General features: G+C 43.8%; 1 protein-coding gene across 4 annotated transcripts; it reads right to left on the bottom strand.

Moving 5' to 3' along the window:
• Window positions 1–7,723: 7,723 nt before the first annotated feature.
• Window positions 7,724–26,403, bottom strand: dapk2b (death-associated protein kinase 2b). 4 transcript variants are annotated; one of them, XM_083667353.1, is made up of 13 exons: window positions 26,357–26,394; window positions 25,357–25,593; window positions 18,110–18,331; window positions 15,740–15,878; window positions 14,371–14,500; window positions 13,943–13,991; window positions 13,819–13,845; window positions 13,547–13,699; window positions 12,675–12,720; window positions 11,711–12,196; window positions 10,196–10,285; window positions 9,974–10,057; window positions 7,724–9,351 (listed from the first exon to the last, which is right to left on the bottom strand). In XM_083667353.1, the coding sequence occupies exons 2-13, from the start codon at window positions 25,431–25,433 to the stop codon at window positions 9,274–9,276; spliced, it is 1,581 nt and encodes a 526-aa protein (XP_083523479.1). In that variant the 5' UTR covers window positions 25,434–25,593; window positions 26,357–26,394; the 3' UTR covers window positions 7,724–9,273. The 4 variants fall into 4 exon arrangements, with proteins under 4 accessions (XP_083523479.1, XP_083523478.1, XP_083523476.1 ...); XM_083667352.1 differs by lacking the exon at window positions 11,711–12,196; XM_083667350.1 differs by lacking the exons at window positions 7,724–9,351; window positions 9,974–10,057; window positions 10,196–10,285 and having other exon boundaries at window positions 10,320–12,196; window positions 25,357–25,541; window positions 26,357–26,403.
• Window positions 26,404–26,981: the final 578 nt, after the last annotated feature.

Here is a 26,981-nt window from a genome sequence, read left to right as displayed (position 1 = left end):
AGTACGCGTACCCCTAGGGGTACTTTGGAGTACTGCAGGGGGTACTCAGAAACATTTGGTACTTTTTAAGGTATTGGTTATAGACAATTCTAAAATAATCCCACGTTAATAAAATCAGTTAAATCTGGGTACAAACATACACGTTTGATAGCCTAAATCTTTATTTAAAAAAGCAATGAGCATATCACGTTCGGGACAATGACGTATGTCAACATTGATTGACGTATGTCAATCAAAAAAATACTTTAGCGCCATATAGCTAACTGTATACATTTTTGTTCACCCTGAGTAATTCTGAAAGCTAGATAATAGAAAATGGACAAGTGGTTAAAACGCAAATCTGACAGCAATGAGAAAGGAGAACCAGTGAAAAAGAAAGCTCATCCAGAAACGCCAAAATTCCGTCAATATCAAGAAAAATATATTTTAATGGGATTCACCTCCACATGCTCTAACACTCCCCTGGCGTTGTGTTTCTTTTGTGGGGAGATGCTAGCCAACAGTTGCATGAAGCCAGCCCACCTCCAAAGACACCTAAGCACAAAGCATCAATGTCATGTCGGTAAGCCACCAGAGTTTTTTAAGAGAACACTTTCCGACTTCAGATCATCCCAAGAAGTGATGCGAAAAGCCTCCACAACATCAGCCAAAGCACTCGAGGCTTCTTATGCAGTGTCTTTGCTTGTAGCTAAAGCTAAAAAGCCATTCACCATAGCTGAAGACCTGCTGCTTCCAGCCGCTATTGTATTGGCGGAGACTATGCTGGATAAAACCGCAGCAGACAAATTGTGCCTTTGTCAAATTGTAAAAACTGTGCCTTTGTCAAATGACACAGTTAGCCGCAGAATTGATAACCGATAATTGATGGCTTTCCCGAGGCAAAATTAACAGGCTGTTTGAGTTACGCTCGGAAGTGCGCACCTTTCTGAGAGACCATGGATCTCCCCATGTCACCTTGTTTGAGGACATGCACTGGCTTGCAAAGCTATCCTATCTTGCAGATATATTCAGCAAACTCAACGAACTGAATGTGTCTCTGCAGGGAAAGGACACTATCGTTCTGAACCTGTATGACAAGGTGGTGGGTTTTCTCAAGAAAGCAGAGCTGTGGAAGAAGGCATGTGCAGAAGGGGATTTCACCTGCTTTCCTCAGGTGGATGCTTTCCTTTCCAATGAGGATGTGGATAGAGCTATCTGATTCCACCTACCCGTCGGCCTGCCTACCTACCCACCAGCCTGCCTGTCCGCCCACCGGCCTACCCTTCCACGCTGCCGGTGCTACCTGCCTTCCAGCCGCCTGTCCACTGCCAGACTACCCCCTACCCTTATCCCCTCATTAAATACCCAAACCTGCTATGCTTGTCCGACTCTGTGTTTGCGCCTGGTTCCCCCGTTAAGTGCCTAACAAAATGTTTTGTGCCGGTGAAGGGGGTACTCAGCTGAAAAAATATTTTAAAGGGGGTACACTAGCAGAAAAAGTTTGAGAACCACTGCATTAGAGCACTGGGGATTTGTTGCCATGTCATCAAAATGCCAAAGTCCATGATGTTTTACCTCGGTCTCTTGAGACCATGGAGATCAGTGAGCAGAGGACCATATCTTGGAGTATTACAATTATCTCATGGTAGTTGAAAGCAAGACAGCAACAAGGACTCTGCAACAAGGACACACTGTACTGAACATTTCTTGAAAAGCTTTACCTGAGCTGGCCTGGTACAGATGCGATTGTCATTCTGAATGTCATGCCGACATAGTTACACATTTTCTCATTATGTTATTAAGAATTCTACCATTAATTCATTCACACCACACGGCGGTAATGATCTCATTTGTCACAGAGGACTGCATTGGGCACCTCTAATGGAGAGACCAGTGGACTCAGAAATAACCCGTCTCTCCTAGCAACGGGTCTGGGTCGTTGTAATGATCTCACCTTAACCTCCTCCAAGAAAAAGGTGAAAAAAAGAACCGCATGCTTCTGGGAGGTTCCTCACAACAAGAGGTTCAAAAATCAATCCAAGTGTTTAATGCCGAGCTTCACTTAATAGCCTTGATTCATTCCAATGATTTTCTCTCACCAGCATGTGCAGCTTACATCGGCCATGGAGACACAGAGCTTTGGATTATACTTTAGAAAAACCAGGAGCTCAGTCTCACACCAGCGAGGTGTTATTTAACATAGGTGGATGAGTCAACCTGGAGGTCACCCATTGATTGTGCCTGTCTGGTCCTTGCTGTTACGCTAGTCACCCAATGGTCTGTTGACCAAGGGTTCAAGTAACGATCCCACGGCCGGAAAATGGTCACCAAGAACATTGATCCATACATTGAGGCGGGAGAGGAAGAGTCAGATCGGTCTAGAGATATTGACTTCACGGTGTTCAATAGTGTAACGAACGGCGGGGTAGAGTAGCTTGCCTTAAGCGGGTATCGAACTCGCAACCTTCCGCTTACAAACCGGCCGCGCTAGCCACAACACCAAGAGAGTTAACTCACTTGGCGGAGCTGCTAACGGGCCTTACACAGGGTCGTTACACTATCCCCTCCGTTCGGGAGAGCGTGCCCTCACGCTTCACTATACAAGTCTCTCACGTGGACACGCCTCTCCGATGGCCTCACGGGCGCCATCCCACTTCTGACACCAATGTAACGAACGGCGGGGCAGAGCAGCTTGCCTTAAGCGGGTATCGAACTCGCAACCTTCCGCTTACAAACCGGCCGCGCTAGCCACAACACCAAGAGAGTTAACTCACTTGGCGGAGCTGCTAACGGGCCTTACACAGGGTCGTTACACTATCCCCTCCGTTCGGGAGAGCGTGCCCTCACGCTTCACTATACAAGTCTCTCACGTGGACACGCCTCTCCGATGGCCTCACGGGCGCCATCCCACTTCTGACACCAATGTAACGAACGGCGGGGCAGAGCAGCTTGCCTTAAGCGGGTATCGAACTCGCAACCTTCCGCTTACAAACCGGCCGCGCTAGCCACAACACCAAGAGAGTTAACTCACTTGGCGGAGCTGCTAACGGGCCTTACACAGGGTCGTTACAATAGGTCATGATTGGCGCCTTTGGAGGAAGGGAACTCCTCTCACCTTACCCATTTCATGTGCTTTAAACAAACAGATCGATTTCAAATAGGGCTACCGGTAGTGGATGGAGAGCCTTTTTGATATTGCAAAAGGCAGAGGTGAAAGATGATTGGTGAAAAGGGCACGTTATGCAGACTAATGATTATTCTGTGTGGATTGTACAGGTCTAACATAAAAAAAAGGATGATCGCAATGTTTTAAGTATTATGTATATCGAGATCTATTCCAATCAACATGAACACTCAAAGGGTTAGGGTTAGGATGCTACTGTAAAGAAGAGGTTTGAAGATACAAAATAAATGTCGGTCACTTAATCAAGGTAACGATATCAAATAGAGGAACTATATTACTGCAAAACAAAGAAGATGTTGTCATGTAATGTTTATAACCGAACTCTGAGTAATTTATTACTCTGAGATTCACATAATCGTTCTAATTTGCAGATAGAGTGAGTTTGGGATTGTAGATTGCCACCTCAGAGACCAATTAAGGTAGCAAGAAATCAACAAAACCCCCATTCACTGCCGTCACCTCATCTCCTGCTAATTACCAACACTTACTGCTGTTGCAGAGAAACAGGACACAGGCCCAGAGGCATTGGGTCTCTGCAGCTGGCACACCAGAGATATAAATATAAAATATAAATAAGGCCATCAAACATGTGTGTGTGTGTGTGTGTGTGTGTGTGTGTGTGTGTGTGTGTGTGTGTGTGTGTGTGTGTGTGTGTGGCAATAGATGATTAAATAGTCATTTCTGACCATTAATCATTTTGAACCTCATAGAAAATGTAAATATGTGAAACATAACCCACTCTCAATTCATCTTGTGCAAAATAACAGTAATCCTATATAGGATAATAGTACTCCAGCCATCCCCAGCCATCAGGCAGAGCCCTTGACAATGACCTAGATCAAGTGAAACAAATAGCAGGCTTATAGGACTGGATGTTCCAAATACTAAAGTTAAATTCTCACGAGGGCAACAGTTCAATCCAGTGGTACCTGATGGCACAGGCAAAGCAATTAAACATGGCCAAGATGAACAATGAGTTGATTTTAATGAACAACAACAGTGGATGGAGCAGCACCTGTCTCCTCCCTTGGGTATGATCTCACAGGTAGCAGTCGACCAGAGTGCCCAGGTGGGGGAAGGTGACGGATAGAGAACACAGCGGCCTAAATAAGGCCACTTCTCATTAAGTCTCTTTTCTAAGAATAGGTGCACATGGAGCTCCTGTAGGTATGAATAATGGAGGCCAGACAGCCTCCAGGAGCTCATTTCCAGAGAACGATCATCATGGTAAAGTATGGCCTAATGATCACACAGATCAGGAGAGTGAGTTATTCCATGATTAATGGCCAGCAGGTCTGCCTCCTGTCCTGAGCTACAGTACAGAAGACTGTACTGGTCATGGCTAGATTTGTAGGCCTACAGTATACTGTAGTCCTGTACTAGGAGCTGTTAGTATGTCCATCTCCCGGGAGGCCAGTGGAGGTAGAAATCGGAGGACGGGCTCATTGTAATCCATGGAATGGAATAAGGAATGGTATTAAACACGTGTGTCCTACCAGCTTCCACAGGTCCATCTACATGTAAAATAGGATTTTCTGGAACCACGAACTGTCAAATCACTTACACAACCAGTAGGGGGAGACATACAACCACTATTACAGTAAGACATTCCAAACTACACACCCCAGTAACTTCCATATTTTCTCAATAGATGGCGCTATTATTTTTTTTATTTTTTTTAAAGAACATTGCATTTCAGTGCTCTTTTGCAATAATTTGGTCATGGATTTCAGTATCTGTGGACAAGTAACAGTGTATGTATGAATGTATCCATTTAGATATTATAATATCTGCCCAGAAAGCAGCCACACAGCAACTTTGATCATGAACATGGTATTCAGCCCATGGAAATACTCATAGGGATCTAGTCTCCTCTGACTCTGCACCTAGCTGAGGCTCAAGGACATCTGGTAATGATTATTAAAGCTGTCCCACATCCCTCAATGTTCAAACACCAAATAGTAAACATGAGTGGATGTCTAAGGGGAATCACTGTATACGCCATGGCATTCACCTTATAGGCCATGTCTTGGACATCTTATACATCATGACATTCACACTTCAAGGTTGCTCAATGTATTACAGTGGCAAACAGGAAAGACTATCTCAAACACGACACCCTTTCCACGTTTTATTGTTACTGCAGCTATACTTTCACAACCCTGGAGCCCATCCAGTTTTACCAAGGAATCATTCTTACTCCATTGACTCATCATATCTATGTTGCCAACTGTCTAGTAGGCTTCAAACTCATCCATGTTTGGGTGCAGCCATGCCTGAGGCCCTGATGATCTGATCCTCACCCCTGACACATCAGAGAATAAGCTGCTACCAGTGGATGGATGTAACTTCTCTTTAAATGACAGGCACCAGCTTGGGTTACATGTTCTTCACACAAATGCCTACGGCAAACCATATCAGGCTTTGGGAGCGGCCTGTGTGTCGTTATCAGGGCCACCTTGAACATCCCGTCATAAGTTCAATGGAATTCTCTGATCCAATTCCCTGATTCTGTGTGTGTGTGTGTGTGTGTGTGTGTGTGTGTGTGTGTGTGTGTGTGTGTGTGTATATGTGTGTCAGACCGCAGAGCTGAGCGCAGCACAGACATAAGGCTGAGAATGGACATCTGTTGCGTGACACAAGCCATGAGCGCTAAGGGTAAAGGATGACTGGAAGGCGGACCTTGTCATACTCAACGCATAACAAAGCCTGGCCCAGATCATGTATCTGTGATACAGCTCTGAACTATTCACAGCTACACGGCTGGACGATACTCAGTCTGGCTCCATAAGCTATAGGTGACCCATACTTATGTTTGTTCTCTTCTCTCATCTGATGTCAGTAAGTCATTAGAACGCATAACATGACGAGTAATAACGGTGTTCTGGAAAGCCGCCGCACCACTATACAGTATAAGTCATTCCCATATTTAGAGAGAGGGAGAGCAGTGTCTCTGGACATACACTAATAAGGCCTGTACTTTGTTTAAATGTGACAAACATGTGTTGTGGGTCATTATGATGTCAAACTGTTGTAAAAGCCTGCTTTTCTATGTGGAATCTACAGCAACAGTCAATGTAAAACAACTGCCACTATTTGCGTCACGCCATAGGCCTACTGTTCATGTCACATCTTTGTTGCCCGTAAATTGAATTATTGAAAATAATGTACTTGTAGAATCATGGCTTCTGATGAAATGATATCTGCAACTGAATGATGTAATTTGAGGAGGGTCAAAATCGGGACTTATGTGGAAGGATAATCGAGGATTAATGAAAAATGTGGGCCAGACAGCTTGGAACAGGACAAACGTTACCGTACACAAGCATGTTGGCAAGATTCAGCTCATTATTAAAAAAAAGAGAAAAGAACAGTACCAAGCTCATTAGACATTGCCCGGTTTAGTTTGGTGGTGTGGGTCAGTTGGATTGCATAACATCCTTCCATCTGGACATGTCAGAAGCCAGGAAGTGTATGAAACACATTGTGAGGGGTCATCGCACACAGCTGACCTTTATGATTAATGACATGTTGTGTGTACGCCTATATGTTTACATAGTTCTCTCGGAAGGAATATTTCCTCATGTATAATTGTGTCCTGCAAGTGAATGTCATTTACTTACATGGAATGGTATCACTAACATGTTTGGGCAATAAATTGAACGGTCAGACCCTACAGTAAGTCTAACCACAGAATATTAGAACACTCTACATTCTCATATTCTATAAATTCCAACTTAAGTGATCATTTCAACCACAATGGTCCTTGTCATGCTGAACAGCTACTACTGAGTGTTGTTCGCCAGTGGTCATCTGGTTCCCCACTTTCCCTCATACTCTTGCCATAACCCATGCTCTGCTCAGCGCTTCAAGTTCACAGATTCAAAGTGAACATGCTTGTCCATTATTTCCCCACCAACGCCTTCTTTGTGGAATTGGCCTACATTTTCAATCAGCCGACAATGTATTTAGTTTGGGTCAAATCTCTCTACCAATCTCTTTCAGCTTAACTGAGCCCCAACAACATTACTGTTGTGAAACTTCATAATTGAGTTACCACAATGGGCAAACATCATTCTCCACAATAAGGACAGCGGCTTGCGACAATATGTGCTTACAAAGAATATGAAATGCTAATATTACTGACGATAGATACCCACTCCTTTTCATTCATTTGTACCATTATAGTTTCACAAACCTTACTGTTAACAAAGGCATCACCTGTTGTATTGTATTGTAAACAATACTAGGTTACTATACCTCCGAAGGCATATGAACTCAGAATACCAGCGATGAAAAGCAAAGTGACCTTCAATAATAAATTGGAATCTCATCTCATACTCAATCATCCTCAATAATAAGCATCAGTTGATGTTTGAATGGTTATAACTAACGCAATAAACATATAAAATGTAGTTGTCTCTAGAATAAGAGTCATGAGATGTCTTCAAAGTTTTAACTAATTTAATAGTTCAAAAGTTATGTATTGTTTTCTGAAGCATAAAGGGCCGATAAACAACACAACAACAACACAGATTGAGCCAAACTGTGGTAAATTTTTAACATGATGTTTATTTATTTTTTTACAGACATTTGCTTGAACAGAAGAATACTGATCTAATTCAATACAGCAAAGCCTCCACCCACGAAGCAAACAAATTAAAATCCTTTTAAGACATAATCCAAGAGAACAAAACAAAATTCACATTTCATAAATATATTAAAATATATCCAAAATAAATGTCAAGATGGGAAAACATCTTTCAGTATCCTAAGTGTGTACTCACTTCTGAGATGGACTTAGATATCAACTGGGCCATGGGAAACAAGCAGTCACAGAAAAAAGACAACATCCAACATGGGACACTGTAAACAGCATGGTTACACAGACATCACTGACAGACAGTATAATTATCTGACAGGAATAACCCAACATATGTAAACATTACACCATGAAGATCACTTTGAAATGCTCTGTTCACTTTGAAACTGTTGCCGATGTAAACCATCCAGAGAAAGATCCAAAAATAAGACAAAACTAATACTGGATATGCAATCTGTAATGACGGAAAAAAAAAAATAGCAGCCAAATACACATTTGTTCTGTATAAAATGAAGCAAAAGAATACGCAGAATGGAGATCAGGAGATGCATTAGTTATGATTATAGGCCTGGTATAGATTAGCTGTTGTGACCATTCAATGTCTTTTATATGGGCCTACAGGTGTGGTTCATTGGGGCAGGTTCTGTCAACTGAAGGGCCACAACAACAAACAAAAAAAAAACATGTGTAAAATAAAAAGACATGGCATAACATGACATCCTAAGTCTGTGGAACACCACTATACAGTACAGTCACAATGGCTTAGCTCAGTTCTCTGATGCTCAGGGGAGATGACCTGAAAGACACAAAAAAACTGTTTTTCACGCTCTGCTAACTGTATTTCTATATGCTGACATGTTATTGTAGGTACAGTATCCCCTCTTAAGAAAGCACATATGAATTCTTCAACACACATTCACAAATACTTTTTTTTATCAGTAATAACAAAGAATGGAAGCACAGGCAAATTTTTAGGTTATTAACAACCTGATTTTCAAAGATCATTTAAGGCACTTCTGCAATGCATATTAGTGGTATTAATTATGAAAACTGCCAAGGAGGAACTTGCTCGAACTATAATTGAACGAGGAAGTTGTTTATGTGAGAACATATATTTATATCTTGTATAACAGCATTTATTTATCCATGAACTGTTCCCTACCCTGTCAACTGTACACTTATACATTCTAGGCATAAGTACATTCTCATCTCCCAAATGAGGCATAAAACACTATCAATGTATGTCACAATGACATCTATTGCACCAGAAAATGCTTATTTTTAAGGATATGTTGTGGCATTTCCTTTATCATAAAAAGACAGGCACATATTGCATGGACTGCTGCTACTGTGGCATGAGTCCAGTTTCCAATACACTTTAAGGACCATTTTCTTTGAAAGCTTTAAAGTGAAATGTTTGATGATAGAAGAGTTTGTGTCACTGCTTCCAGACCAACGACGTCCTCTACCATCACACTGCAATGAAAGAGCTGTGTGCTGAGGGCTTTCAGGAAGTGCTGCTTCTTTTTCTGGTCCTGGGTCTTTTCTTCAGTATTTCCTCTTCCTGGTCACTTTCACAACCCCTCTGAAATAATAAAGTAGTAGAGTAAAAGTAAGCAAAGCTTAAGACGGAACCCAGAACTGACTGAGGTCATGCTGATTAACTGTCCCATACTTTCATTCATAGTAACACTAATGATTGGATAAGGTTATGAACCAGTGGAGGTTGGTGGAGGACGGGCTCATTGTAATGTATGGAATGAAGAATGGTATCGGACACGTGTTTGATACCATTCCTCATTCCATTCCACGCATTACATCGTCCTCCGATTTCTACCTCCACCAGCCTCCCCCTGTTATGAACTGAGTTGGAGCAAGGCTAAAGATTTGGGCTTGGCAACTTGCAGAATGACCTCTTTGTGTTGATTAGACAAGCATGCAAAGCTGATTGATTGGCGCGTAGCCCTCTGCCTGGCATGATGGTGGACTGCATGTTTCTAATGCCTCTTATAAGAGCCCTACTTTATAAAGTAAACAGGACACACACAGTACTCCTAACCTGACTGAAATATGATCATGCTGCCAGTCCCATGATATATTTGGGCAGCACTGTATAGGATTGATTAGATCAGATTAGCCAATCGTGATTCTCCAGACCTGCTGGTGCCACCGCTAGCTATAGTACAGTGTGTTGTGTGTGCTCTCACCTCATCCTGGTCAGGCAGCTTGGGATGGCCCTTCTTCATCATACGCGTTAAGTGGTTGCAGAGGGCCACGATCCTGAAGGACAGCTGTTGAATTGAATTAAACAGTAGGGAGAGAGTCACTCAGGGGATGTGAATCTGTACACAAGGTGCTCTGAGAAAGGAAAGTCGAGTTCAAATGCTCTCATCTGAGATTGTTTAGGAGACATTGGGATCGTGTTTTACCTTCCACCTGCGGCGGGCGTACTGTCTCCTGAAGTTCTCCAGATTGACCACAGACTGTCTCCTCACCAGGGCCTGTCTGGGGTCTGAGGGCTGGGGAGAACAGACAGACAGATAAGGCCAGGGTCTCATCAATAGTAGCCCTGCTGACTGTAACTGTCTGTATTTTGTTGTTTATGAAGACATCTTTCCAAACTAGGGCATCTGAACTTGCATCTTAGCATATTATCAAGTAAAAAAAATGCTTGGGGCACCACAAAAGTGGAAAAATCATGGCCAAATCTGAAGTTACAAGGGCATGAGAAAGTTAAACGATTAACTGTTATTTATTTTCATAACTTGATATAATACAGCTGTCATTACTCTCTGTGAGCACCACAACAACAAACAACCAAACCATGATGAATATGTTCAAGTGGTGAAAAAGTAAAGTAAAGTAAACTGACTGTTCTTTGGTGCTCCCCCACAAAAAGTAACTTATACTGTACACATGGTATAATCAAACAGAATCACATCATCAAATCCAATTCCTTCAGAAAATCTCAGTTAAATAAATAAATAGAGGGATATGCTACTGTTACATATTTAAGCTCATTTCATTAATTCACTGACTGTGCTCCAAATCAAAGTGGCCAATCACCACTGATTTATCAATATAAACAAAAAAATGTGAGGGAAATATTCACTGATGCACAAATATGTGAAATACAAAATGACCACTGTAAACAAACTAAGACACACAACGGTACATGCAAAACATACAAAATAAAAATGGAATGAAAAAATAAATAAATAACTTGAACAGAACGTAGGTTGACTTTCTGCTACATTCCAATGCATGACATTTCTGTTTGACCGTGTTTCTTTGACAGAGAAACACATGACAGAGAAACACAAAACATTCAACATGACAACATCACTCTTAACAGACCCATAATAGTCACTCAAAGTGCTAGTGAAAATAATGGTTAAACAAGTACTTGTTTCCACTAGGTCTAATACTGACCAACAACATAATCTTATGATGTAAACACATTTCAAAAGCATATCAACGTGCAGGCAACAGAAGTAAGGAGCTAAAGAGTCATAGAGGATAGAACAGTGTTCTATCTCAGTGTAAAGAATAAAGAAATAAAGAAAACAATAAAGGTTAAACTTGAAATGTGAAGACAATGAAGCAATGTCAGCATGGATGAACTGACTTTAAATGTTAACTCCTAGCTGATTCCAAGCCATAGATCTTTCAGAAAATAAAGTCAATGTGAGTAAAAGATCTGCTTCTCTTGGAATCACACTATGATCCTGATAAATCTCTCCATTCCTCTGTGTCAGTCAGCCAGACTCTGTGATATCCTGCTTGGCTTCAGGGCACAGTTCTCCTCCACAAGCCCTGTTAAGCAGCTCCTTTAGGGCCTGGTTGAAGTCATTGTTGAGGCTGCTGCTGCTGCTGCTGCTGCTGCTGCTGCTGTGGGGCTGACCGTTCCCTCCCTCTGCGGAGTGGAGGGAGCTCCTCATCACCTCCTGCAGCCAGTGGAGCTCCGCTGTGAGCTCCTGCCTGAGGGAGCTGAGGTGGCTCTGCCTTTGGAGGTACTTCCCACTGATGCTCTCCAGGCTGGCGTCCACCGCCCTCATGTCTTCCTGCAGGTGTCTCCTGGTGGCCTCCACCTTACGGAACTCGTAGCGCACCTGGGAGAGCTTGTTGCGCACGCTCTCGCCCTCCTTCTTGTACCAGGCCTCCTTCTCATTGTAGATGGAGAGGAGGGCGTCCACATCGCCCTGCAGGGTCTGGTGGGCCCCCGCCACGTCTGACAGACCCGTCTCCATCAGGGAAATGTCCTCCACCACCTGGGCGAAGCGCTCAAAGTTGGCATAAGTGTTGTTGGGGGGCATGCTGGAGTGGGACTGGATGGTGTACTCCTTCAGGCGCTTGGTCTTCATCTGCCTGGGCTCCTCTGCCTTCTTCTTGGCCTCGGGGGCGGTGCTCTCTTCTGTGTGTCCATGGGACTTCAGACAGAGGGAGTGGGGGAAGACTGAGTGAGAGCTTGTCCCATGGGTAGAACACTGACACACACAATGGTGAGCAGCCCAGCAGATGTGGCACGGTGGGATTAGTGCACATCACAGCCATGGCAGGTGAGGGTAAAACAACAATCCACAATGCATTCAATGGGTCAGTTCCTCCTCTTCATGCTTGATTGCTTATGATTTTCTCTGCATATAGGATGAGGTCTCCACAGCAAAACCATTCACATGCATATCAGCAGCTGGTAGTAGAGTTGGGTAGTCCCAGAAGTTAGGTTTTTGTTATTTATGAGAGTATGGACACGCACACAGTCACACTTTCACTTTGTGATTGAGTAGTGCAGTACAAACAATGTTTCAGAATCACTCGGTATGAGTTGTTTCTGTCGACAAAAAGTAGTAGTTCAACTTGTAACAACATGCTATTATCATTCCACTATAGACCATGTACTGTACTTACCATTATCCAGGGATGACTAAGAGCATGTTGGATTGTCAACCTCTTTCTGAAAGGCAAATAACCACCGAACAGATTCATTAGCAAAGTGAGATTGCACAGAAACAGGACTAATTCCTATGAAGTATAACAACTCTATAAAAACAGTAAGCATGTCCTATCATGTCTCTACAATGGGAACCTCTGGGGGAATATTTTCAAAGCAGCATCAAACTATCACAGATGTGTTTCGCTTTTCCAATATATATTTCCAAGGTATATGAAAAACAACATGCACCAACAAGTGCAAAAAGTGAAACTAATCAGATCGTCTAAGAAAGACAATTACTGCTGCTCAACAGTTTGCATTCACTGTCGTTAACAAACACCAATGCAGTAGCACTGCACCTTAAACATAAACACATACGACCAAACACACACACACACACACACACACACACACACACACACACACACACACACACACACACACACACACACACACACACACACACACAGTCTTAGGCCTTAACACAGACAAGGTCTTAACACAGACAAGGTCTTAACACAGTCTTAGGCCTTAACACAGACAAGGTCTTAACACAGACAAGGTCTTAACACAGACAAGGTCTTAACACAGTCTTAGGCCTTAACACAGACAAGGTCTTAACACAGTCTTAGGCCTTAACACAGACAAGGTCTTAACACAGACAAGGTCTTAACACAGTCTTAGGCCTTAACACAGACAAGGTCTTAACACAGACAAGGTCTTAACACATGCCTCTCCCTCGCTGCTGTTGCACAGATCTGTACTCCTGGGCTTTTCCCTCGTAACTATCTGACTTGGCCTTTGACCTTCAGCCTCTCTCCAGGTGCTGAGTGACTCATCCCCTCACCTTGTGTCCTTTTCCAGAAGCTGTCTGATGAAGCTCTTAGCCAGCTCACTCGTACTGCTGAAGAACTCCTCATCAAACTCATAGCTCATGGCTGAGATGTTTCCGAGTGTCTCCTGCTTCGTGTCACCAAGAAAAGGTGAAGCCCCACTCAAACTGAAAAACAAACAAACGAAAAAAACAACAAATAACAAAGGTTATTCATGATGCTGTCAACCCTCTCAGGTTAGCACTTACAATTAGCAGAATATAAATTTTTGTGAATCCCTACTTACAGGATGTATGTGATGACTCCGATGCTCCTGTGAAGGGGTAGGTGAACACAAGGTTAATCCATAGCAATGCACTGCTGTCTGATGCATGTAAAACCCATAGTGTCAAGTAATTAGGGGCTCTTACCACATGTCTGCCTCTAAGCCCAGTTGCTCATAGTTGACTATCTCTGGAGCTGAAAATAGACATGGTTATGAGCATCACCACACACAAACACACCCATACACACCCATACACACAAAGACACACAAAGACACACAAAGACACACAAAGACACACAAAGACACACACACACACACACACACACACACACACACACACACACACACACACACACACACACACACACACACACACACACATAAACACACTCACTCTAACATAACAACAACAACTGGGCCTGGCAGAAACAAAGAGTACTACTTATAGCTTAGTAAACATGACGGCCAAGTCCTACCATCTCACTCCCATATACATAAACACACATAAGGGGAGTCATGTGATTTATGAAGTATAATTACAGGAGCTATAAATAGTTCCTAGAAAATACTTACCAACAAATTCAGGCGTCCCAAAAATGTTTTTAAAGTCCACCCCTGCTTCAATTTTATGAGCCAGACCAAAGTCAATCAATTTGATTCGTGGCAAAGGTGCATCCTTATCCAACAGCATGATATTTTCAGGCTGTAAAGCCGAAAAAAATGCATTACTACAGATATTAAAGGTGGACAACATGCAACATTAAATATTTCAAGTTACCTGGTAATAGTGGTACATCTTACTGCGTAAGCATTAAAAGAAGAACATTCCGTTGGTTAAACTGTATATCAAACTATAAACAGTGTCAGATCAACTGAAGTCCGGAGGAAAATAAGCTTCTTGTGTTTTGCTCAAGACATTTTAGGACTAAAAGCTTTTTTAAAAGAGTTTTGGTTCGAGATATTTTAACTCATGGCTATGGATTCTCAAACTTTAAAACCAACGTAGGGTATAGTACTGTACTGTAGCCTAATGCTATCAAGAGACTGGTGTGATTGACTTAGTCCTATAACCCAATACAAAAGTCAGAAGAGCGATGACATCAACATCTACAAAAGCTCTTTTCAGGGTCCACAGCTTCCAGGTATTCCCTCTCTGGTCCATTACTTCCCAATTTCAGAGAAATAGTCAAGCATTTCATTACTCCACATACGCCTGGTGATGTTTTGAGTGGGGGAGAATGTTTGTGTATGCTTTGCAAGCCTGAATCAAGGTCTCCTTTGAGTGGGCTCTGACAGTCTCTGGCTTGCCTTACCATACTAAAGGCCAACAGGCCACCTGAGATAGTGCAGAAGACACAGCAGTAGAAAAACAGGATGGAGATTATCAGTGAGCAGAGTGGGTGGGTGACAGCCCTGTACTGCGGAGGAGATAACCTTGCAGTGTCTGCTGTGGTGTGTGTGAAGGCTTGGGTCTGGGCCAGTCAGCACAGTGAGGGAGGACGTGTGAATCATATAGACCTGGTGAGACACTCTCTACTATTGACTAGACATGCTCACCACAATAAGAGGGAAATGTATCTCCATAGAATAGAAATACGCTGTTACTATAGCTCAACTTGACTGCACACTTTCTGTTTTTGATCGTGGTGAAAATGACTACGATATCAATCCATGTCTGTTGAGCACAGTAGTATATAAATGGTGTTTTCAAAGGTTAATGTAGTAAATGGAGATATAGTCTATTGTTAGAACTGCAAGTGTTGCCATGCAACCACATTGCCTCATCACAGTGGCACTATGGCATACGCCTAAAAGTCAGAGCACGTACCCACATATCTGTGACCATGGAAACCATGCCTGCCTTTTCAGGTCATCTTCAGCAGACCCAAAAGAGACCTTGCATGTGCACTATTCTGGTGTGAGCTTTAAACGCATACAGTACCTTGAGATCAAAATGTGCAATCCGTTTAGAGTGGAGGTACAGGACTCCATCTAGAATCTGTTTAATGAACTGGGTGGCCTCCTCTTCACTCAGGGACTCCTTCTGAGCCAGGAAGTCAAATAGCTCTCCTCCAGACACCCTGCAACACACACAAGCATACCCCTTCACTGTCAACTCCACAACCTGTGGTACCCACAGGGGCCCTAAGAACAGAAAGTCAGATGACATGGCCATAGATGTTTTACATGCAGTAAAGTGTAAGGTTATTGTTTATTTTCTTACTGGAGCAATCAATTTAACATTCAATTGGTAACACATTCCTCCACACCTTTACTTCACACTTGACATCCTCTTCAAGACAGGCCAGCTGAGAGGGGCAGCTGATAGGGCACATCACATCCTCTCCTAGATGTTACCACATCTGCTCTACAGAGGCTTGTTCTCACACGCACGCGCACTCACACTCACACACACACTCACACACACACACACACACTCACACTCACACTCATACACACACACTCACACACACACACACACACACACTCACACTCACACTCACACTCATACTCATACACTCACACTCATACTCACACTCATACTCACACTTACACTCACACTCACACTCATACTCATACTCATACACACACACACTCTCTCTCTCATACAGCATAAATGCACGTTTAAGAACAGCCTATCAGCAGGAAGTTAACTCAAGAAGAAATTAATAAAGTGATCATCAATGTGTTGTATCCTGCCGTGTGACTGGTCTTTTCTCCTTCCGCCTGCTCCTCATGCCTATCTCTCTCTCAGTCTCTCTCTCTGTCTCTCTCTCTCTCTCTCTCTCTCTCTCTCTCTCTCAGTATCTCTGTCTCTCTCTCAGATTAACCCTGTGTGCTTTACATACTGTAGTCTCAGCTACACTGCAGCTACACAGTGGCTGCCATTCAGTCTCTACCATTCAGCCCCTGCTTTGATTGGATTGAGGCCTCAATTAGTCCTAATTGGGCCTCCCTGTTCCCATGCACACATTGGAGCCAAGGACAATCATCTGTGGGCCTCTCTCAAAGTAACTATTGACTCAGAAAGTGACATTTAGTTCAGTTTCGCCTGCATGACCCTGGCAGGGACTCTCAGCAAACACGAGGTGACCAAATGACCTGACTATGCACAAAAACAGACATGTACACACAGACACAGACACACACACACACACACAGACCAGACTGTTCCATGGACCCTTCCCTCCCCCACACAACTGTTATTGATCTATGACATTGATCTTAACAGGGGCAAATTAATGTGAAAACCAGTTTCCACTCTTTAAAGGGCAATCTGGGATTGGAATATCCATTTTGGATTTAACTAAATTAATGATACAGTATATAGCCATTGATTCTTGAAGAATGTTACTCATAAATGCCTCATGAGATTAATTCAATTCTTACCCCATCAGAACCAAAAATATAAGCTTGTTTTACTCTATTGTTTGTAAACAACAGAGTTGTAAACAAACACTGTATATCTTAAACACATAGTTAAAACTATAATTGTCACCTCATGGATGGTCAGTCTTTGCATCCATAGCTTAATCTAAGAATTTGAGAGGGGTTACATTTCTCCAGCCCTCCTTCAGCTGTTTACCAAAATGAGTGGCGGGGAGACCTTTTTGTTGTTGTTTGAATCCCAGATTACCCCTTAATAAATTAAGAAACTGTAATACAGAAGTGTACATTATGGCTAATGAGCTCCAGTACTTAGCCTACTGTATATGAGAACAAAAACTGTCATACTGTATTTACAGTTAAAACAAAACCCCATAAATATGGCCTTAGATGTCATCCACTTTAGAGGGTCAGGTTGTCCAAATAATGAATGCTTTTAATTAGGTTCTCTAGCTAATTATTATGTCATTGTTGAATCTCTGTCTTGTCTGTTGCTGTACGCCATTGGATGTTGTTTGTAATGCTTCTATGTGCTATCCTCTGGGGTCAGATGCATATTTGCTGTATGTTTATTGATTTTATCCCAAATCAAGTCAAATCAGAGTGGGAGGTAGGCCTATAGAAGGCCTATAGAAGGACAGTAATAAAAAGGAGGGAGATACGCTTGGTTTATGACTAAAGGATGTGTGGTGCAGAAATCGGAGGACGGGCTCATTGTAATGCATGAAAGACTGGAATGACGAATGGTTTTAAACGTGTTCCTCATTCCATTCCATAGATTACAATGAGCCCATCCTTCGATTTCTACCCCCACCAGCCTCCCCTGGTGTGATGACTGTGGAGGTGTGGTGATGGGGGCCTGGTGGCTAGCAGTGGCTACAGTATGCAGTGGCTAAAGTACAGTATGTTGTTGCCAGTGACTTACAGCTCCAGGATAAGCACCACATCCGTGCGGTTCTCGTACACATCATGCAGGGTGACGATGTTGGGGTGCTGGATCTGCTGCAGGATGTCAACCTCCCGCTCGATCTCCTCTCTCCTCACGCCCCGCCTGCTCGCCCGGCTCTGCCTCTTCTTGATGAACTTTGCCGCGTACTCCAGGCCCGTGCTCTTCTCCCTGCAGCGCTTCACGATGGCAAACTGCCCACTGCAGACCCAAAAGACGCACAAAAGACAATGACGTCAGGCTCTGACCTCATCCATTATGAAGGGTTGGGAACGGGGCTCTAAAATGGCGGAACAACAGCTTGAGCAAATGAGGCGTAACTCAGAGTTCGGTTCATGACTAGAGCTGTGGCAACATGTGACAGGGCTGCTTCATTCCAATCTACTTTCCAATCTTACGCAACTAAGTCACTGGCAGGGAGCAGTGTCTTGCATCTCAAACCCTTCAGCTAAGTCCTAATGCAGTACCAACTGGCTGGGTTTTTGATTAGCGGCACTGCAGGCATTTTTTTGGGAGGATTTCACCTGACAGCTTTCTCCAGCATATTTTGTACAGCTACGATAATAAAACCCATAGTAAAAGTCTGGGAGGAAATCATCTGTCTGTCTGTCTGTCTGTCTGTCTGTCTGTCTGTCTGTCTGTCTGGTGTGAGTTTGCGTGGGATGGAGCATAATGTCCTGCTCCTCAGCCAGACAGAGCACAGGCACACAGAGGCAGTGAACTATGCTAACCTCCCACTCCCCAATAACAATCCTGCCAAATATCTGAGAAATCCCTCTTGCGATCCTTCAGCAGAACTCCCCAACCTCCCCAATATTTCACAACAGGGGTGTGTCCCACAGCCCACTCAATAGACCATTGTTCCTATTCCCATTGTTCATGTCTTCAATACTGCAATCCCCACTACAACTATTTGGGGCTAATACAGATGTTTAGGAATGGTTTATTTGGAATGTGGAGCTTTATCCATTGATCTCTGTTTACCCTACACAGATATGTCAGGCCAAGAGAAGTTTGAAAACAGAAAGTGTGTATACACCCAACTGGCATAGTGTAGCGACCAACAAAGCCTCAAAGAAAGAACAAGCTGAATACAGCTACTGCCTTTTACACTCTCACTGAATCACTCTAATATTTCATCAGATAGCCACTGGCAGCTGGTTTCAAGTCGTTAATGAAACCCATACTGACTAGACGAGTTGGTTGAAGAGACTCTGTCATCCAGTTAAATACAGGATATGAGCCTCACTCTGCATTCTGATGTGTTGTGTTATCAGCCCAACACTGACTGTGATGGGCGGGTTGTTCACTATCAGAGGTGACTAAGTCTGCCACTTCTGTTCTGCCACTTGCATCATGGCTGCCTTGCATCAGTATGCTCTGACTCTGGGTGCCCGACTGCTCCTCAGCTGTAACTGGGCCACTGGCAGACTGACAGCCCCATCACCCACCCAATCCTCTCACAGGGTAAGGACCACATAGAGAGGAAGTGGTACTAGTACAGAGGCACTCAGCAGGCAGATATGGAAGGATGTTATCTTTAACTTGACATGAGAGCAGCACTTAACCAGAATGTACAGATACATGTGAAGCATAAACAACCTAAATTGTTTTGTAGAAAATGGAAATAAATAAAAAACTATACAAAAAGCAAGAGAGAACTCACTGTTTCTGAGTGGACCTACAGTACAGTGGGAACAGATCATTATGAGGCCATTTCCTGTGTTTTGCATGAATCCCAACAGAGAGATTCCAGAGTGGTCCTGATAGGCTATGTACAGTGGTATCAGGAGGACAGGGATAATTATAGGGCCAGGCCTGCATGCTCATCCTCCACATGCCATGTCTCTGGTGTAGGGAACAGGGCTGGGGCTGGGCTGGGCTGGGCTGGGCTGGGCTGGGACTGGGACTGGGACTGGGGCTGGGACTGGGACTGGGGCTGGGGCTGGGCCGGGGCTTGGACTGGGTCTGGGTCTGGGACTGAGGTTTGGACTGGGACTGGGGCTTGGACTAGAGCTGGGGCTGGGGCTGGGACTAGGACTGGGGCTGAGGTTTGGACTGGGACTGGGACTGAGGCTGGGACTGAGACTGGGACTAAGGCTGGGGTTTGGACTGGGTCTGGGTCTGGGTCTGGGGCTGGGAGACTTGGAGTGGAGCTTGGGCTGGGGCTGGTGCTGGGGCTGGGACTGAGCCTGGGCCTGGGACTGGGACTGGGACTGGGACTGGGGCTGGGGCTGGGGCTGGGGCTGCGGCTGCGGCTGCGGCTGCGGCTGGGACTGAGGCTGGGCCTGAGGCTGGGACTGAGGCTGGGGTTTGGACTGGGTCTGGGACAGGGTCTGGGGCTGGGGCTGGGGCCGGGGCCAGGACTGAGGCTGGGCCTGAGGCTGGGGTTTGGACTGGGTCTGGGACTGGGTCTGGGGCTGGGGCCGGGATACAGGCCTCGGGGAGGGAGGGTATTGATGTGGATGGTGGAAGGGACCAGGATTAAGGCTGTCTCTTGACACTGGGACACATTCAGACAGATTCCAGTGGCACAAAGCATCCCAACCAACTCCATTTATCCTGTCAAACTTCAGGGCTTCACCCAGTACAGTGTGCTTTCAGTGTGCTTTCACTGTGCTTTCACTGTGCTTTCACTGTGCTTTCACTTTGGCAACGTTGTGGAATACTACAAAAGGTCCTTGATTGGACCTTTGTATGAACTGGGATAATGAATTACATTTTTGTTCAGTGGTGAAGCAATTTGGGATAAAAATGTCCAATCCACTCCCAGAGTTAAGCGAATGAAAAGAGAGTCATTGTACTGTGTAACAGTCCCTGACTTTCAGCCAATCTAATAATGTTATCATTATTTGCTCCTATGATACAATCATAGAAGTCTATCTGTGTCTAAACTGAGTCCATCTGTGAGCAACAAGCCCCTGGCCTAGCTATCCCGACTTCACCTCTACCATGTGTCTATCTACTTCACCCGCATCACTATCAGGACCATCTACAGAAGGGCAGAACAACAAACACACCATGTGGTGTCTCCACCTGGAAACTCAGAGAGAGAGAGAGAGAGAGAGAGAGAGACCTCCCTTAGAGATAAGATAAGAGGCTTGGACCATCAACACAAACTAAAACAGGCAGGGGTGGAATGCCCTTTCACACCCCCCCAGAGCAGCCAGGGGTAAACACAAACCTGGGGGAGCCTGAGAGGAGCGGGGCAGAGTGGAGCAGCATGGCAACTCAAATGTTCTTTCCATCTCTTATGTCTGCAGGACATTTCACCCCAAGGGGCATCTCTGAAACGACAGACCCTGGTTGAAATGACTATAGTATTCCGTGGAACTACTGTAATTGAAGAGGGGTTGTTTCAGTGAATGAACTTTCAAAAGGCTTTCAAGTAGCCTGAGGGGAGGTACAGTCACAGGATACTGTGTCCTAGATCAGACTTGACTACGGCAAGGCAAGCTGCAACGTATTACAGCTGATGAATCAATGGTACAACTCAAGATCTAAAGTATTGGAATCAATTTCTGCAACAAAAGATAACAAATTGATGGACAGTCAATGTCAGCAGCAACTAATGGAAACTGTCAGGAAGTGTCAGTATAACAGGTTTAGTGAGCGTTTCTAGTTTGTTGTGCATCAGGCAGCAGGGAGGCTGAGGGAGGAGGAGTGTGTCTCCATAGCGGGCGTGCCGGCTGTCTTTGCTCTAAGCCTGGCCAGTGGGGCTGACAGCACATGGTCTCAGTGGAGTTTCCACTTCCAACAGCTGAAGGTTATTAGCCACAGCCAAGGTTGGCTGAGCACTCGGACAGCACAGCACCGCGGCGCCAGCCCAATACTCTTAACGAAACAACCTCTGGGACAGCATGACAGAGCCAGGTTCATATCTGACCTAGCCCCAAAAACCCATCCCTGCGTCTCCCACTAAAATCCCCATATGTGTAAGAGTGTGAGATTGCGATATACTGTAAAATACATCTACAGGCGTAGTAATCCATTACTGTTACGTGTTTTCACATGTAAGACGATGAGCTTTATCATTATGTAGACTGTAACTTTAACATTACAGCACAAATGAGGTTTGAAATCTAGTTTGTCCCAAAATCTTTTGAAGACATATCTGCAAAGGGAGCACTAGTACACAATTAATGGAAAACTGGACATATCTCTCATCCCTTCCTCCAGGTGTTGTACATCTCAATCATAAAGCTTAGTCATAAAGCTCAATCATAACTCCTCAAACACTGTTTGTAGCAGGCTGTGTGTGTAATGGTTTTATGTAAGACAAATATTTATGGAGGAGCAGCCGCCTGAGAGTGGCCCAGTCCTCTGCTCCTCAGTGTCAGGGCTGGAACTCCAGGAATGTTCAGGGGGTTCTGGATGGAGTTCCCTGGGCTGTGCTGCCCTGAACAAACACATTTTTCACCCACTCCACAGCAGGAACGTCCGTTTCTGAACAGAGCTGACTCCACGGATTGTCCCTTACTGCATATGTTGGCTACTGTCTGCTATGCTATAAATACATCATATAAATCCACAAAAACCCTGGGTAGAAATGTTAGCACTATATGTCAGGGATCAGTGGCACCTGTTTGTCTTGCAATCATCAGTTCTTTCACTTCAACACATCCACTGTGTGAGCTCTGTAGAGTGAGAGGCACATCAATACTCGTCCATGTGTCCCCCTGACAGCACATGGAACCTCTCTGACATTTCCTATTTCATTTCCTCTTTTCATATGTTATGCATGATTTCTCTAAAATAGCACACCTAATTCAAATATTCACAAAAGGTTTGGTTTCAAAAGCTCTTAAGATCCCAGGTGACCTTTTCATTGAGGTGACACTGAACCACCAGAAAAATGATGTACAGTCACTGTCACGTGGTAGAGAATACACAGGTCTCGTTATGACAATACCCTCTGTAAACCCACAGTCCAAACTTCCCCACTTAGAGACGGGTGTAGTGCATCATCACACTTCCCCTTTTAAACACACTGATGTGTCGAGAACAGTTGTGTCAAAGACGTTTTTGGTGCTCTATAAGTAGGCCTATAATAGTCCTGTAAATACACATATACTGCAGATGTTCATTGATGAGGGAAGAAAGCATATTTGGTGCCTCATCTAACATCAGTCACATAACTTTCAATTACATGAATAATTGAGTTCAGGGTTTGGGTTGTTTACTGTTGTGTGACCAGTGTGTGTGTGTGTGTGTGTGTGTGTGTGTGTGTGTGTGTGTGTGTGTGTGTGTGTGTGTGTGCGCGTTTGCACGTGTGTGACATTTGCAATGGGCAGCATTGGGCCTATTATCTGTTAAAAGGTACAGTAGGGTTCACACAGTCTCTCTGTTCCCAGAGCTCCAGAAGAGCCCCTCTCCTCAGCCTTGCTAGATGTTCTGTTACATAACAGCTCATTCCAGCTTCCTCCTGTCTCTGAGAAGACTAGCAGGAGCTGAGGACTAACATGATGACACCCCATGTCCTCAATGTGACCAATTAGGCTCATGGTAAGACAGGTTGTGAGGTGAGCTGAGCAACAACTGTGTCAGACCTAAAACTAGTGTCATGTTACAGATGTATAACATGAAAAACTAAAATGGCTGAACTGGTGAGCAATTTCCTGATTATTGTTCAACACAGTTGAAACTATGGAACAATGACACATATGTGTGGAAGTTTTTGTGCTTGATAAGAAACACACAAAATACATCAGAGAGGAGCCCTGTTATCATCAGTATCAGTGTTCGGTTGACCTTAAGTGGGAGCAGAGGAAACGTCTTTCAAGTGGGGTACTATTAGTGCAGTGCCACACAGTAAGCCTACAGCACACTTATCTCAAGAATTCCATAATGGTCTCTTTCATGACCCCTAATGTCACCTTTCCTCCACCCCCTGGGGATGATTGAGTATGAGTCCCATCATGGAGCAGACACACAGGTGGGCAGGCGATGTGTGGGCAGGGTGGAGGCAGCCCCCCACCCCCCTGGAACACTCTCATCATCGTCAGACATGAGGGGAGAGCAACAAGCATAACTTTGTGACGCAGCTGCTGAGGTGTTGATAAAATTCAGACGCCCCTGTGACAACAGAGAGAGAGTCCTTCCCCTTTGATTATCAGATGTCTGTGGCTTTCCACCACAAAGACGCCGATGTCAAAACATACGAATCAAACCACAAGTCTCTACTGAACTGAGTCATTTCCCCAATAACAGGGGTTCAGCTGTTGTTGAATGTACATGCACAGTGGTAATGGTTGAATAGCACTGTTTCATCCAATCCAACATAGGTTACTACAATACCGACATTTCTGTAAGGATACATGGCATTTGTGTGAGACAAAGAATCTGCATCAGGGAAAAGATGTTGACCTGTGTGGACAGGACACAATACAGTATGATTGCTCCAACAATCAATATACAAATACAGCTGGAGAGGCCAAGTGAGCTCTATTGAAGAGGACAGTATCCTATACAAGGCCAAGGGTGTGTCTCAGAACTGTATATGAATAGAAAACAGTGCAGGACTGGATGCCATGTAAAAACATGAGTCATACCTTTCCCTGAGAAACTAAATCCATTCTATAGAAGTATGATTTGCAAGTGTTCATACCGGTTTTCCTTCCAAATATTTGTCACTTCTTCTTTGTGATATTACAGCAATTTCCTTACTATTTACCCCCAGGACATTTGTTCCTTGATGTCTACCCTAGTCTGCCTGCAGGGGCTTTTGAGGAGATTCACAAAACAGAAAAGAGAACATATAAAACATACAAACATACACAACAGGTAAAAAAGAAGAAGTTGATATTGTAATATAGTTAACGTTGTGTGTTTCATAGTACTGTATGAATTTTTACAAAGAAGTCTAAAAAGATAGGTTGGTGATGAGAGGCAGCTTGGGAAAGAGCTTGTATTATTCTATCTATTCTCCACATTTGGCATTGTTTACTTGGAATTCCTTTATCGTCGATACCTTAATCTGTTGGTGTAAAGTTCAACCTACTTTACGCCCACGCCTCTGCCCTTCACAAACTTCAACAAGCCAACTGTTTGCATATCTCTGCTCCCTATGTACACGCATGAGGATCACCCGGGGCACAACGCATGTGGGAGTGTGAAGAGCACTTGAGGAGTCAGAAATGATGTACTACATACAAAACAAGATGCAATAGAACTATACTGTAATTCCTCATAATCCAAAAATAATTTTTCAAGACTGACACACTCACCTTCCCAGCTCTTCACCAATTTCATAGAAGTCGTCCACTTTCTGTTGCTTGAATACAGCCATGCCCAATGTCCTCATTGATGTTGTTTATGTTCTTGTAAACATGTAACACTAAAGTCCATATGTCCTCTGGCTGTCTGTCTGTCCGTCAATCTCACTCCTGTCTTTTTCTTCACAAGCTCAGCCCTGTGAAAGCAGAGGAGAACCGCTCAGAGATGTTCCCTGTTCTGTTGTGACACTGAAAAGAAAATGAGCACTGAATTAACTCTAACCACATGTTCCAGCTTGCTGTATAGCATTCCAGGAGAGAGGTGTAACTACCTGCACATGGGTCCTAGACTGTAGATTTGGATAACACAAAAACAAGCCCTATGGGCTGACACTGGCAATGGTAAGAAAACAAATAGGGCACTTAGTCTGCCTTTCAGTCTAAATATGAGGCCACACAAATCCTAAGTAGCAATGAGACTGTTGACATTACAGTGGGCTTCATTATTCAATGAGGAAACACCAAGATAAGCTGGTTAGTGTAGCTGTAGGCCTACATAGCTGATTACAGAATTAACATGGATCATAACTGGGCTAAATCATAAACAAATATTTTTTTTTATAAAATAAACAAGTTTTCATCCTTTACTGGCGCACATACTGCATCTCTTCTACATCAACAACATGGATAGGCCATTCTGAAGACATAATCTGAGATGTGAAAATTCTTATAATTGTCACTGGAAATAAGACTGACCATGGATGGATTGATCATTGTACGAATTAAAGTATAGTAAAGTAACTTGTAGCCGGAGGAATATAAATAAATAAATAAATAAATAAATAAATAATAGATGGAATATATAAAACAGGGCATGATTTGTTGAACTAAGGAAGTAACTTTCTTCACCATCTCTGTTGAGGCAACATTGTGACAACAAATTTCCTGCGACGTTGGCCTGTAAAACAAAAGACACGGTAGCCTATAACTTAATAGTCAGTTTTGTTCTTACCGTATCAAAGCAAATTGCAGAGCTTGTCGTAATATGTCATACTCTTCCTCCTCCTGTAGAAGTCTGAAATGAAGTGATGGCTCGTCTGTCCCCAAGTTGTTTCTCACCGCAGCAGTAACACACGTGCTTCTGTTTCTAAACCAGCTCTGAAACCAGCGCCATCTGTTGGCTCTATATGAAACTACGCTGAAACAGTTGTCATTTTAGGCTTGAGACATCTTCGAGGTGACACTTAAAATCATGGTCATTTTGAAGTGACAATATATCCTTCTGGTTTGTGCATTTAGAGAATGTGTGGTTTCTTAAAGTGACTGACCCTTTCTCTAACCCCCACCCCCCCACACACACACCCTATTCGCACTTACCACAGACATATGGCATTTATGTCCAGTGGTTCAGTATGTCTGTACTACTGCAGACTCAAAACATCTCAAAACAAGTAAATGCTTGGCACCACCTGGCAGGAAAAATAAAGCAAACTCGTTGTAACCTGTGAACCTCAGTGTTGAAAGAAGACTGCTGCAGCACAACCTCATTTCTCAACAGTGCTTCCTGTGCAAAGGGCCAAAGGAGGTCATTGTCTTCTGACACCCCAAATGTGCCTCCCATCCTCCTCCACCCTTAC

The sequence above is a fragment of the Argentina silus genome (genome assembly GCF_951799395.1).
Source record: "Argentina silus genome assembly, chromosome: 3".
In the NCBI taxonomy this organism is placed as follows: Eukaryota; Metazoa; Chordata; class Actinopteri; order Argentiniformes; family Argentinidae; genus Argentina; species Argentina silus.
The sequence above is the reverse complement of the archived record's forward strand: the minus strand, read 5'-3'. Positions and strand labels throughout refer to the sequence as shown.

Bases quoted from the DNA above. Each gene is read 5' to 3' on its own strand.
- dapk2b (XM_083667353.1), bottom strand. From the start codon at position 25,433: ATGAGGACATTGGGCATGGCTGTATTCAAGCAACAGAAAGTGGACGAC. The intron at 14,501-15,739 runs GTACTGTATGCG...TCGGCTTTACAG, and splicing joins TTGCACATTTTGATCTCAAG to CCTGAAAATATCATGCTGTT. The intron at 13,992-14,370 runs GTAAGTATTTTC...GTCTATTTTCAG, and splicing joins TGGGACGCCTGAATTTGTTG to CTCCAGAGATAGTCAACTAT.